The sequence below is a fragment of the Triticum aestivum genome, chromosome 6D (genome assembly GCF_018294505.1).
Source record: "Triticum aestivum cultivar Chinese Spring chromosome 6D, IWGSC CS RefSeq v2.1, whole genome shotgun sequence".
NCBI classification, from domain to species: Eukaryota; Viridiplantae; Streptophyta; class Magnoliopsida; order Poales; family Poaceae; genus Triticum; species Triticum aestivum.
The window spans coordinates 288,714,510-288,727,539 of record NC_057811.1 but is presented as its reverse complement, the minus strand read 5'-3'; the positions used below and the strand labels follow the sequence as shown (position 1 = coordinate 288,727,539).

The 13,030-nt window shown below is 45.0% G+C and overlaps 2 protein-coding genes across 2 annotated transcripts; both read left to right on the top strand.

Moving 5' to 3' along the window:
* Window positions 1–2,969: 2,969 nt before the first annotated feature.
* Window positions 2,970–7,281, top strand: LOC123144694 (isocitrate dehydrogenase [NAD] regulatory subunit 1, mitochondrial). The gene is made up of 4 exons (XM_044563905.1): window positions 2,970–3,604; window positions 5,850–6,089; window positions 6,454–6,532; window positions 6,765–7,281. Exons 1-4 carry the CDS (start codon window positions 3,083–3,085, stop codon window positions 7,037–7,039), a joined length of 1,116 nt encoding a protein of 371 aa, XP_044419840.1. The 5' UTR covers window positions 2,970–3,082; the 3' UTR covers window positions 7,040–7,281.
* A 1,345-nt stretch (window positions 7,282–8,626) lies between these two features.
* Window positions 8,627–9,491, top strand: LOC123144693 (uncharacterized). Its single transcript, XM_044563904.1, has one exon. The coding sequence runs from the start codon at window positions 8,700–8,702 to the stop codon at window positions 9,297–9,299; it is 600 nt and encodes a 199-aa protein (XP_044419839.1). The 5' UTR covers window positions 8,627–8,699; the 3' UTR covers window positions 9,300–9,491.
* Window positions 9,492–13,030: the final 3,539 nt, after the last annotated feature.

The window sequence follows — 13,030 nt, the reverse complement described above, 5'->3', positions numbered from 1 at the left end:
GCGGTAGTACCGTGGGCTCTGGCCAGGCTCAGCAACATGAGCGGAAGTAGGGGCGGATGTAATTTTTTTACATCCGCGTCCTACGCGGTAGTACCGCTCCAGGCTTGCTGTAGTACCGTGTCGGATTTTTGCATAGATCAAAACTCAGCGGAAGTAGTCACGGATGTATTTTTATATGTCTGTGCCTTCCCCCTAGACGATTCCTGCCTTGCGGTAGTACCGCAAGGGTGTGCGGAAATACCGCGCCAGCGGTTCTACCGCTCCCTGCCATAGCGCATCAGGACTGGTTCTAGCCCCTGCCGTGCCAGTGGTAGTACCGTAGTCCATCGCGGTAGTACCGCAGGCCAGTGCGGTAGTATCGCTTGTATGGCGCGGTAGTACCACATGTCGCAGGGTGACTTGGTGGATAACGGTTGGATTTGTTCTTTCACTATAAAAGGGGAGTCTTCTTCTCCGAGTTGACTACCTCTTTCATCCCCAAGCTCCATTGTCGCTCTAAGCTCCATTTTCGCCCGATCTCTCTCCCTAGCCAATCAAACTTGTTGATTCTCTAGGGATTGGTTGAGAAGGCTCCGATCTACACTTCCACCAAGAGAAATTTGATTCCCCCCACTAATCCCTTGCGGATCTTGTTACTCTTGGATGTTTGAGCACCCTAGACGGTTGAGGTCACCGCGGAGCCATATTCCATTGTGATGAAGCTTCGTGGTGTCGTTGGGAGCCTCCAATTAAGTTGTGGAGATTGCCCCAACCTTGTTTGTAAAGGTCCGGTCGCCGCCTCCAAGGGCACCAATAGTGGAATCACGACATCTCGCATTATGTGAGGGCGTGAGGAGAATACGGTGGCCCTAGTGGCTTCTTGGGGAGCATTGTGCCTCCACACCGCTCCAACGGAGATGTACTTTCCCTCAAAAGGAAGGAACTTCGGTAACACATCCTCATCTTCACCGGCTCCACTCTTGGTTATCTCATACCTTTACTTGTGCAAGCTTATATTGTGTTGTATCCTTTGCTTGCTTGTGTGCTTCTTGTTGTTGCATCATATAGGTTGCTCACCTAGTTGCATATCTAGACAATCTACTTTGATGCAAAGTTTAAATTGGTAAAGAAAAACTAAAAATTGTTAGTTTTCTATTCATCCCTCCCTCCTCTAGTCAACTATATCGATCCTTTCAGAAACCTAAAAAGGGTTGTTCTCTAATTCATGGCAAACATAGGAAAAAGTTTCGTGCTGGTGATATGCCAACTTTAGAAATGTAAATATTTAGATCATGTCAAAATGTAGGAAAAAAATGTGTTGTCACTGGGCTAGTTTAAAGAATTTTTAAATGTGTTCCTAGAACAAATGGAAAATGTAGATAGGTTATGTTCAAACTTTTTTGTTTTTTCAATGGTTTTTGATGGATGGCAAGTAAAAGTTGTACATGACAGTTCCATGCTTAAACGTTGTTGGCAATTTTCATAACAAAACCAAATTATTCATATGGCAAATTGTTTTAGTGGGATGGTGTGTAATTATAAATACTCCATGTCAATTACAACAAACATCACAACAAATGATCTTAAAAAACATCATGGAAAATGTGCATATCGTGGCAAATCATAGAAAAAAATGTTCCATTATTCATATCAATTTTAGATGACTTTTGTACTGGTTGGGTGGCAAGTTTAGATCATTTTTGCTATGTAAAAGATGGTAAATGTATAAAAATGTGTACCGGTCACATACACATTTTAGAACTTGTTTTCTGAAACAATTGCAAGTTAGAAAAAATTTCCATGGCTACAAAACCTCGCTCTTAAACTCTCCCCGATAAATTTGCCATGGCAAATTTCCTCATCAACTCTTTAACATACATCTCTCAAGGTAGCTCAGTATGAAACTGTGGAGAAAAACGTAGGGCAAACTAATCCCGCAACCTCGACAACAATTGCATAACTGATTTTCCTCCTCTTTCTTCTATAAAGCAACCTCCTACTCCCCTTCGCGCGACATTTTTTATTGCTTTGTTGCTATTGCTCTGCACGTTGGACATTTTATGCTGCATCTCGTGGATCAGCCAAAAAACATCAAAAAAAGGAGAGAATATAATTTCCTCTGGCTTCAACAAAATGGCTACAACTGCCCATAGCAACCAATACTGCAGCACCCCGCCCGATAATGCCAACGCCCCAACAGGCGCCCCTCGACCCCACTCACCCCTCCCCCGTCATCGCTGCCAGCGTTGAACAAATCCCAAAACCGTGAATCCCTAGCATGAATCCAGGACCAGAACTTGGAGATGCGTACCTCAAATATGTGTCGTCTCCATTACCGGAGAGAATGGATGAAAATGCGCGGCGGCTCCATGTCGACCTTCACCTCCCTTGCTGGCTCTTCGACGCCATCATCCATCAATGTGGTGACGAATCGAAGTAGAGGACCACCGCTATTCGTCCTCGAGCCGCCGTGCTCGTCCCGAACCGGCAGCTGTAGGGTGCGCCGCCATGTTCCTGGATTCGACGACCTCCTGGCCTCGTAGCCAGCCGCTGCTCGATCCATTGACGCCCTAATGTTGTGGAGTGGCGACGGAGCTGGTTGGATAACCTCGGTAGATTAGTTCATTCGCATGAGGGCTCACTCCGAGCGAACGAGTGGCTATGGCTGACATGGAACACTCCATCGCTCTAAGATTTGCACGCCTTCATCCGACGACCATCAAGATATTCACTAGAAAAAATGTTCCTAGGGAAACGTCGGCTAAATGACATTATCTTTTTTTTTCTTTGAACTAGATGTAAACGACGATGGTTGCTGAGACGGAGAAACAAGGGATTGGCCAACCAGAAGGAAAAGGGTACAGAATATGTATGAGTCGGATGGGGAATATACAATTATACATCCCCGTAATGATTGCATACAACAGGGATGACACAGAATAATCATCCTATTATATTAATGTTGAAAAGGGAGCAAAATATGGAATGAGAAAGGGTAAAGAACCATCCACCCCTTTCCTTCTCCTTCCCCATCTCAGCCTCCGCTCATCCTTCTGGACACGGCGCCGATCGCATCCACCCCGAAACCCTAGCCGGACTGACCATGGCGCGGCGATCCGCCCCTCTCCTCCGGCGCGTCCTCTCCCCGGCCCCTCCATCCCCCCTCGCTGGCGCCGTGTCCCGCCGTACCGTCACCTACATGCCGCGCCCCGGAGACGGCGCCCCGCGCACCGTCACGCTCATCCCGGGCGACGGCATCGGGCCCCTCGTGACCGGCGCCGTGCGCCAGGTGATGGAGGCAATGCACGCGCCGGTCTGCTTCGAGACGTACGAGGTCCACGGCGACATGCCATCGGTGCCTCCCGAGGTCATCGAGTCCATCCGCCGCAACAAGGTCTGCCTCAAGGGCGGTCTCGCTACACCCGTCGGCGGAGGTGTCTCCTCCCTCAATCTGCAGCTGCGCAAGGAGCTCGACCTCTACGCTTCCCTCGTCAATTGCTTCAACCTCCCTGGCCTGCCCACCAGGCACGACAACGTTGACATCGCCGTCATCAGGGAGAACACGGAGGGCGAGTACTCGGGTCTCGAGCACGAGGTCGTTCCTGGCGTCGTCGAGAGCCTCAAGGTATGGCGAATTCCGCACACTGCTCAATACATGACAATCATTGACCTTGCTGATGTAGTTTATGCTAGCTAATGTGTTGGTGGATTGTGATCGAATATACTGTTTGATTGCTAGTAGAGGTACTTAGCTTTCCCACACTTTTGCTGAACACATGATGGTTGTATTGTTGAAGCAACAATATTCCGTCAATATGCTTGTAACAAGTTTGTTTTATTTACTGCGGGTTAATGAGTACTTGGTAGGTTGTATAATATATGGCTATTGGCAATTGGGAGGCTGTGGCAATTTGCATAACGGACAATCTAGCTGAGTTCATGGGTTGTTGGGTTTTACTGCACAAGTTGTAATAATGTGAAACAAAACTGTAGGCATTTATGATTGCTTTGTTCCAACTGAATATGATTGCCACGAGGTTTAGTCGTTGATATATTGGGGTGAGTGAATTGTGAGAGCATTTAGTACATACTTTGATGGATCATGGCCGTGTTTTCTAATTCTGAGATTAACTTTATCTATGAGATCACATGTAGCAATGTTAGGATGATACCCAAATGCTTATGTTATTTGTTCCACTGTTCTAAGTTAAGGTTGCCTATCTGTTTCTTTAAATTGAATTTAAAGGTACGCGAGACACCATTATTTCTCATTGCAAATTGTAGCATGGAACATCTGGTGCATGTTTGGTTCACAGCCCCACTTTGTCAACTCATATATATTCAAGTTTGGCCATCTGTTGTACGTGTCCGGTCAGTTGCCCTGCAGCCTACCTGTCGTTGGCTCAACATTTTGCCAAAACTTGCCTAAGTCTGGCTTGCCACATTTTTACACAAAAATGTGGCTTTAGTAGCCGTGCATAATTCACTCAAATATTTTCCTCTCCGATTCCTGCAAATTCTGTCTAGAAAAAATGTATTACATTGGTACTTGTAACTTTATAAGTATGCATATATCCGTGTAAAAGGACGTTTATCATGTCTATAAACACTCAAAGGTGTGATGGGCGCACATTAACCATTTTACAATCTTCTACAACATTTATTCCTGTCATTATTTGTAGTACTGGGACAGCGGGTTCTTTACTTTAAGGGTTCATGATATCCATCACTAATTTGCTTGTAAATAGAACGTCTGCTGTGTATAATAGGACCACCATACTGATGGATTGTGGGCCTGTCTTGTTCTAGAACTAACAATGCCACAATTTGCCGCACGTTTGTTATCGAACTTTTGTTACATTCGTTCACCAAAATTGAAGACACAAGTTGGCAATCATAAGAGGAATCTCTGTCCTGTCCTGTCCCGTCCCAAATCTGATCAATGCCCAGCCCACTTGTAGAAAGCAGTCATTTCATGTACAAGGGTAAACCTGGAGGTGCTACGTTTGGAACACAGCATATATGTTGGTCCAACTCCATTAAAAATCTCCATGAGAAGCTAATTCAGTGACACAACTGTAATTGGGCAAGTGAGCATCCGCTAATGTGCTGGGGTATTACAATCTTGTTACACTTTTGTAAGCGTATGACATGTACCCATTTATTGGAAAAATAATCTTGCCTAGGGTTTGACTTCAACCAAACACCCAGCTAAGTTGGTCAAACTTGCCTAACCTTAGATGCGCATATATTTACCAAAGCACTAGCTTTTGTTGAACATTCATAAAATGACTTAATGGTCAACTTGCAATGGTGCTGCATTGCTGCTCATATCCTTTTTAATGGACGAAGTGAGCAAAGGTGCAGTCATGTTACACAAGTTATGGTTATGTCACCCTCTCAATTATCAATTTTTTGTATTTGTTCTTGTGGTTGATTATGTACTGTCCTGGCCAAGGGTGAATAGTAGTACCTTTGCCCTACATAACACAACAATAGAAGCATTCAAACGTACAGCTTGTGGTGCCCATGCTTTGAGTAGTGAATTTAATAATTCAGTAAAAATATATTTCTCTCTAGTCTATTCTTAATACAAAATGATAATTTAGTTAAGTATCCAGTGACATTTCCCCTAGGGGTTTTGATCTCACAGTAAGATTTGTCTGTTAGTTGGCATATACTCGGTGCTTTTCCCTGCATAGTTAAATGCCCTGTCATTGGAACTATAGTTGTCGCATCAATTTTGTGCCTGTTTGCACTGTATTCTGCTTCTGTTTTTTTCCTTTACAATTACAACTGTTCTCTCTTTTTGTTTTGTTGTCTGAAGGATTTCTTTTCTTCATGTTAAACTCATTGAATGGATTTGCCAGGTGATGACGAAGTTCTGCTCTGAAAGGATTGCCAAATACGCCTTTGAGTATGCTTACCTCAACAATAGAAAGAAAGTGACGGCAGTGCATAAAGCAAACATCATGAAGTTAGCTGATGGTTTGTTCTTGGAGTCCTGCCGTGAGGTTGCGACGAAGTATCCTGGAATTCAATATAGTGAAATCATTGTGGACAACTGCTGTATGCAGCTTGTTGCAAAACCTGAACAGTTTGATGTTATGGTATGTATATGAAATCTATGCACTTCTCACTAAATGTCACTGTATTGCAAACATATTCTAATTGTTCAATGTTCATCAAGCTGAAATGTTGTCGTGGTTATACAATAAGCTACCATTTTAACCTTGAGCACGCTGTTTGATATATACTTATATTGATCCTATACAGAAAATATCAGTGCGGATCGTTTAACTAAGTTTTTGCAAATGTGGTAGTAACACCTCTTATGTTTGTACCTCTGTTGGCAATCTCATGTTTCTTTGTATGCACTGTTTTACATTCTAAAGGTTGTCTTGATGTCCCAAAGTTTACAAAACAATTTCAGAAGTTACCTGTTGACTTACTTTTGTTTTCTTCCCTTTATAGGTCACCCCAAATCTTTATGGCAATCTGGTGTCTAATGTTGCTGCAGGTATTGCTGGAGGCACGGGTGTCATGCCTGGAGGTAGAGTTTGATTCTGCTTGTGATTCTTCTGTTTTAGTGGAAATAAGTTTACAATTGGTATAAATTGATTGTTTCTGTCTAATAATAGCCTGCTCAATGTTGCATTTGATATATCTATTTAGCCTTCCCATGTCTGAACGTCTTAGCACCATGCAATGCATAAATACCGAACTTGTTAGTATATGGGGATGGAAGATTAGTCTCTAAATCTTCGTGTGCTGCATTATTTCAGGCAATGTTGGTCAGGACCATGCCATCTTTGAGCAGGGCGCTTCTGCAGGAAATGTGGGAAATGACAAGATTGTGCAACAGAAGAAAGCTAATCCAGTTGCTCTGTTTCTCTCGTCCGCCATGATGCTGAGGCATTTGCAGTTCCCGTCATTCGCCGACCGGCTGGAATCAGCAGTGAAGAGTGTCATTGCAGAAGGCAAATACAGGACCAGGGATTTGGGCGGCACCAGCACCACCCAGGAAGTCACGGATGCAGTAATCGCCAAACTTGATTAGCCGCCAATTGCGTGCTTTTCGAGACTAGTTTTTTTGCGCCCCTCCGACTAGGCCGTTAGTCCGGACTGATTTTCGTTTATTGTAGCTTTAGATTGTCATTTTGTTCAGCGAATCACTGTAAATCTTCCGGTGCGTTCTTTCTGGTTTTGCTTCAGAATAATTTGAGCAACTCACCAGAAACTTGCCAAGTTATAACTGGAAATAAGATCGAAAATATAAAGAAACGATCTCATTTGCATCCATCAGATATGTTTGGTGAATTTACGCATTTGAGTTAAATGTTTCGTGAATTAAGGTCGAGCAGATAACTTGATTCAGTAATCAGATTGATGCTCCGATATGACTTGTATAATCTTTGCATGTTAATTTTTACATAGTACTCCATTTGTTCGTGCTTATAAGGGGTTCATGTGTGTCGTTAATTGATAACAGAAAATGTGGTGCACACCTTATTAAAGCCGGACGAAACGAGATTGAAGTCCATATACAAACGGATTCTGTGATACCTGTTGCACCCTTTAGTTCAGAAGAAAAAAAGAGAATCATATTTTGAACTTTTACAAGTACTGAAAATATTTATATCATGCACATATATATACTCCCTCTGTTTGTAAATATAAGTTCTTTTAGAGATTTCAACATGGACTATATACGGATGTACTCCCTCCGTTTCATAATGTAAGACTTTTTTTACACTAAACGCCTTACATTATGGGACGAAGGGAGTATTTTGAAGTGTAGATTCACTCATTCTGCTTCGTACATTCACTCATTCTGCTCCGTACTTAGTTCCTATTAAAATCTCTATAAAAGAACTTATATTTAAAAACGGAGGGAGTGGTACTCTATATATACTACTGCAAATTTGCATGAGAAAAATAAGCATTCGTGTTCTTAAAAACTGCAAGAATTAATGGGTGGAATAACAACTTTTCATGCACTATTTGTTTTGGGGCGTGCTACGCATCCGTCGGCTGATTTTTTTTTAAAGATCAGCCGGGTCGTGAGCCATCAGATCTATACTGCATCAAGCGCTCAAACGTGTCTTCATCATTGCAACACAGTTTTTGTTGCAGGATTACTTCTGCAACATCGGTCTTGTTGCAGGATTATTTCTACAACACAGGTCTTGTTGCAAAAAAAAATTTGCAGCAGTTGTTTTTTTGCAACTTTTTACAACCGAGTTTTTTTTGTAATTCCTTTTGCAACCGATGTCTTGTTGCAGAAAAATTTTCTAAGAGATATTTTGTTGCAAAACGTAGACCCGTGATAGATCATTGCAACACTACCTATGTTTCAGAAACATAGCTTCTGTTGCAGAAGCGCGTTCGACAAAGGATGGTGTGTGGGCTTTCACTGGGACACGTGTAAGGCAGGGGAGGTGGCGGACGCGGACGCTGCGATCCGCCAGGTGATGGTAAGAGTTTTCCATTTGTTTTACGAGACACATGTTTTTACAAAAAAAGAATTTTTTTTCGACCAGAGTTAGTAGTGAAATGGGCCTGTCCAAATGTAGGCCTACTCTGGCCCATCCAACCTGCCTCCGCCATCCGTGTCTCAAACCCTAACAAAAACCACCCCTTGCGCCTCCAGTCCCTCTTCCTCTCTCTCTCCCAAACCCAAAGACGGCGAAACCCAACCCTAGCTCCTAGTCTCCCCCATGGCCTCGCACCTCGACTTTCGCTACCTCGACGAGGGCCTCGGCGGCGAGCGCGGCAAGCGCAAGCGCCGGGAGGAGGAGGCAGATGCCGCCGATTCCATGGAGCTCGACGCCGACGCGCCCCGGCCGTCCAAGCTCCGTGCAGTGGCCTCCCAGTCCGACCCGTCCAAGCCGGCGGCCTTCGGGTCGCCCACCTACGACGGCGTCATCGCCGGGCGCGTCTCGGGGCGGACATGGAAGGAGCCACGCACGCGCCGCTCCTCCGCGCTGATGGTGTCCCGGAAGCCCGTCCCTCTGGAGCAGCGCGTGAGGGACAAGTCCCTGAAGAAGGCGTATCAGGCGCGCGTGGCGGAGCTCAAGGACGAGATCCGGCAGAACAAGGTCGCCAAGCGCAAGCAGAAGGAAGAGCGGGAGAAGCGCAAGAAGGAGAACGTGCTGCGCACCGGCTCGAAGCTGCAGAAGGTCACCAACCCCAAGACGATCCAGAAGATCGCCAAGTCCAAGAACCGAGGTCAGCTCAGGGTCGTCTCCGACGACATCTTCGGCGGCAAGAAGTCCGAGGCCGCCCGCCGCATGCAGGTGCCCGGCCTGGAGAACTGAGTCGCCGCTTATCTTTGCAATCTGTAACGCCAATTTTGTAGTAATGCTTTTCAATTGCTGTGAGCTCTGTCATGGCCGATCAAAAATCATCAAACGCTTACAGTTACTTTGGTATGGTATATGAAACTATGTGCTACTGTTTGGTTACTCTGTTAGCGGATTTTAAAACAAGAATCACCATTGTGTAGCGTCCGTCCGTGTCTGGTTTGATTGGTTTCAGGTGGTGAGCTGCTGATGTTATCATTGAACTTCCTTCTGGAATCCTTAATTTGGTAGCTCCTCTAACTCTGACTCTTTTGATTTGGGATGTTGTGGATGATAATAGCTTTGCGCAATCTAATCTTTTTCGCGTTTTTGGGTTTGAAAAGTAGAGCTTCATTCGTTTATCAGCTGTGATAAGAACCCGGGAACTCCAGCCTTACTCCGGTACATCACTCACAAATTGTTTAGCAGTTTGATGAGCTGCAACATTCGCCAACGGGACAACAAAACACAAATCGAAAGAAGTTAAACACCTACTAAGCCCTTCCATTTGTTTCAGGATCGGAAGGATAGCAGTTCTATTCTTATTCCTAGTCTTCCATAGATCGGAGGGCACACCGCGATCAGCTTGAGTATGACTTGGTTGTGATTTCTGCTGCTACAAAGGATCGTGCCGTTTCGGCCCACAAATGCATCAGTGCTAGTCATATGAATCCAGCGACAATATTAACATTCACCACATCAGCATTGTAAATTGCATCCAGCATCAATATACAACCGAGCAAAGGTACATTTACTAAGAGCATGGAAAATGGAGAGTAATACGCAGGGGCGGGGCATGCACCTCCAGGCTGTTCATCCGCGCCGTGATTCGGAAGCTTGGTTCGACTAGAAAATTCCTGAAAGACAGATGGAAATTGAGATCAGTATGTGAGACGATCTATGGAAATTGAGATCAGTATGTATGCCCATCGTGTGCTAGTAATTGTACAACTGGTTCTTGTATGTCTTATTTTTGTATGTTCTTTTTATCGAGTTATTTACGCAAAATCACCACAACTGAGGCTAGGGTAACAGCTTAACCTATAACTTGGAGCACTAATCGTCAAATTTGCTCGTAAAAACAGCGAAATTGATTAATTGGGTCCACCTGTCAGACTGACATGGCAAAGACTAATCCGGGTCAAGACTGACATGGCAAAGACTAATCCGGGTCAATATTTGACCAACTGAGGTGGACGGGGGACCCACCAGTTAGCCACTCATCGTCTTTCTCCTTTTATTTTCTTCTTCCTCGTCTATTCGGTCCAGAGCGGAGGCAAGCGCGCAGGTTCTATGATGGAAGATGGCCTTCGGGAGGAAAGGGAGGAGGTGCGGGAAGGGCCCGCTGGCGGCGGTCGCGCCGCGCGCCCATCCACCCTGTCACCCAGACCGCTGCCTCGCTGCTGCCCTTGGCGTCCGCCGCCCCCACTTCCACCCCTCTTTGTCTCACTACTCGCCCCATAAGCGCACCCTCTACAAGCAACTCCTCGCCTACGCCGCCCGGCTGCCTCCCCTGGACCAGACGATGAAAAAGGATGCCAACAGCGTCTGGGGATGCGTCTCCCAGCTCATGGTCCCCGACGCGCCGGAGGTGGAGCCCTCCGACTGCGTTAGGTTCTAGGCTAACTCCGACCCGCAGCTAAAGGGCCTCACCGCGCTGCTCTGGACCATGAAGAGCACTCAGGGGCCGGTGACGAGCTTCGTACATCCTGAGAGCAGAGCACCCATGGCGACGTCTGCGGCGAGCAGACTAGGGCTCAGGGCGCGAGAAGCACGTCACCGTTCTCCGGACGCCCAGAAGGTGCTCGATGGAATGTCCCATCGTAAGAGTGATATGAAGAAGACCTTCCAGTCATTGACATGTGGGGACCAAGTCTCATTTGCCACATCAGTTGGTCAATTTTTTTGTCTTCGCCACATCAGCCCGACAGGTAGGCCCAATAGGTCAGAACGACTGTTTTTGTGAGCAAATCAGACGATCAGTGCTCTCCATTAGTCGTTGGGCACAAAAGGTGGTTCCTCGTGCCTTGTCTGAAAAGTGGTACTAAATTGTTACCCTAGCCCCAAGTGTGGTGGTTTTGGGTAAATACTTCTCTTTTCCTGCTCTCATCTTCTTCATCTTGTTCTTTCTCCTTCAAAGTTGTCTTTCTGTCAAATCCTCTTCCCTCCATCACATATATTCATCTTCTTCCTCGGTACACTTGTTCCACTAACAACCTTCCTCACGCTTCCCATTGCGGTGATCTGTGTTCTTCCTTCCAATCGTGATGCCCTCTTCTTTTTCAATTCATTTAACTTCCGTCCACTTATCTTTGTGTTCAAGCTCTTATAAGATCACCTTTTAATGTTCTGTCCCGTCATAAATCATCCTCGTTCGCCATTCCTATGCAAATTCCTATGGAAACTTCTTCATCGCGACCTCCAAGCGTATCTTCAAAATGTTTCTCGTTCCTATGGAAATTTCTCCTTACATACACCATTATGATTTCATCCTTGCAAATGCAATGATTCTTCGCCGGGCACTTATCAATCATCATATGCTCCTATAATCTTGTTTTTCCATATCTTCTCCTGTAAATTTACGGTTGATGAATATTGCATTCTCCTCGTTTTGCTACCTTACATTTGTATTGTCAAGTTACTTTCGAGAATGCTTTCTCCCTGTTTCCTCACTTGTACTCTCAAGTGACATGAGGTGAAATCAAGCATTACCAACTATATGTCTAGTTCCAAGTTTTGTATCGTGAAATATATCACCTAGTTTTGCAATTTCTTACTTGCCTTTCTAATTTATAGTTGTTTCATGCTTGCATTGCCCATGTCATTTGTTCGAGTCCCAAGACATTGTCGGTTCACAATATGTGCTAACATTTATTTCTGCGCTAGCAAGTGGACCCAAATTGCGAGACACTCTCGTACAGTCACATGAACTTCCTCCTCCCTCTTCTTCTCCACTTGGGAATCTTCACTCGCACTCGCATTCCCCAAATCATGTATCTCGTCACCTTTGTCTGACGCCTACCTGTGCTGCCAGTCACCGCAAATCATCGCCATCAAGGGTCAACCTATAGTCGAGGGAAAATGTAGAAGATGGCAATAAAAGAAACACACATGGTCGAACTTCTGCAACTATAGGGATGAGTAATACAAAATCGCCTAATGAAGACTAAGCTCTTGTTGCACAAACACTAGGAGAGACACTAGCTTGATTGCACATGTGGACACGCTTGCTACTTGGCACCAACCTATACATGCAAGCATAGTGTTTCCTTTCCAAATATCATATGCATAAGTATCTCTTTTGATGCTCAACTCTTTTGCTTATAATTTGTGGTTCTCCTTTTCTTGCTTAGAAGATCTTTTTTTTGAACCTTTTCTTCCTTTCCACTGTCCTTATTGAGCTTCAACAAAATATGCGAGACAAGTATCGTAAGATATGCACGAGAGTAAGCTAATGCTATTGCTACCACTAATAAGGTGCTCAAGTTTTCGTGAAGCCCGGCAATACTTGGATAACTAGTCTCAATAGGTGCGAAAGTGTACACAGAGAATGATGGGTCTATCAAAGGTAATGTCAAGGAAAAGTTTGTGACATAATGGATACCCTCGTCACACTCAACCTTTCACGAAGTCGGAGGTAACCAGCCTTGCTTCCGGTTGAAGGTGTCAAAGGATGGATGATCCTCATCAATTGCGAGCTTGTTGGT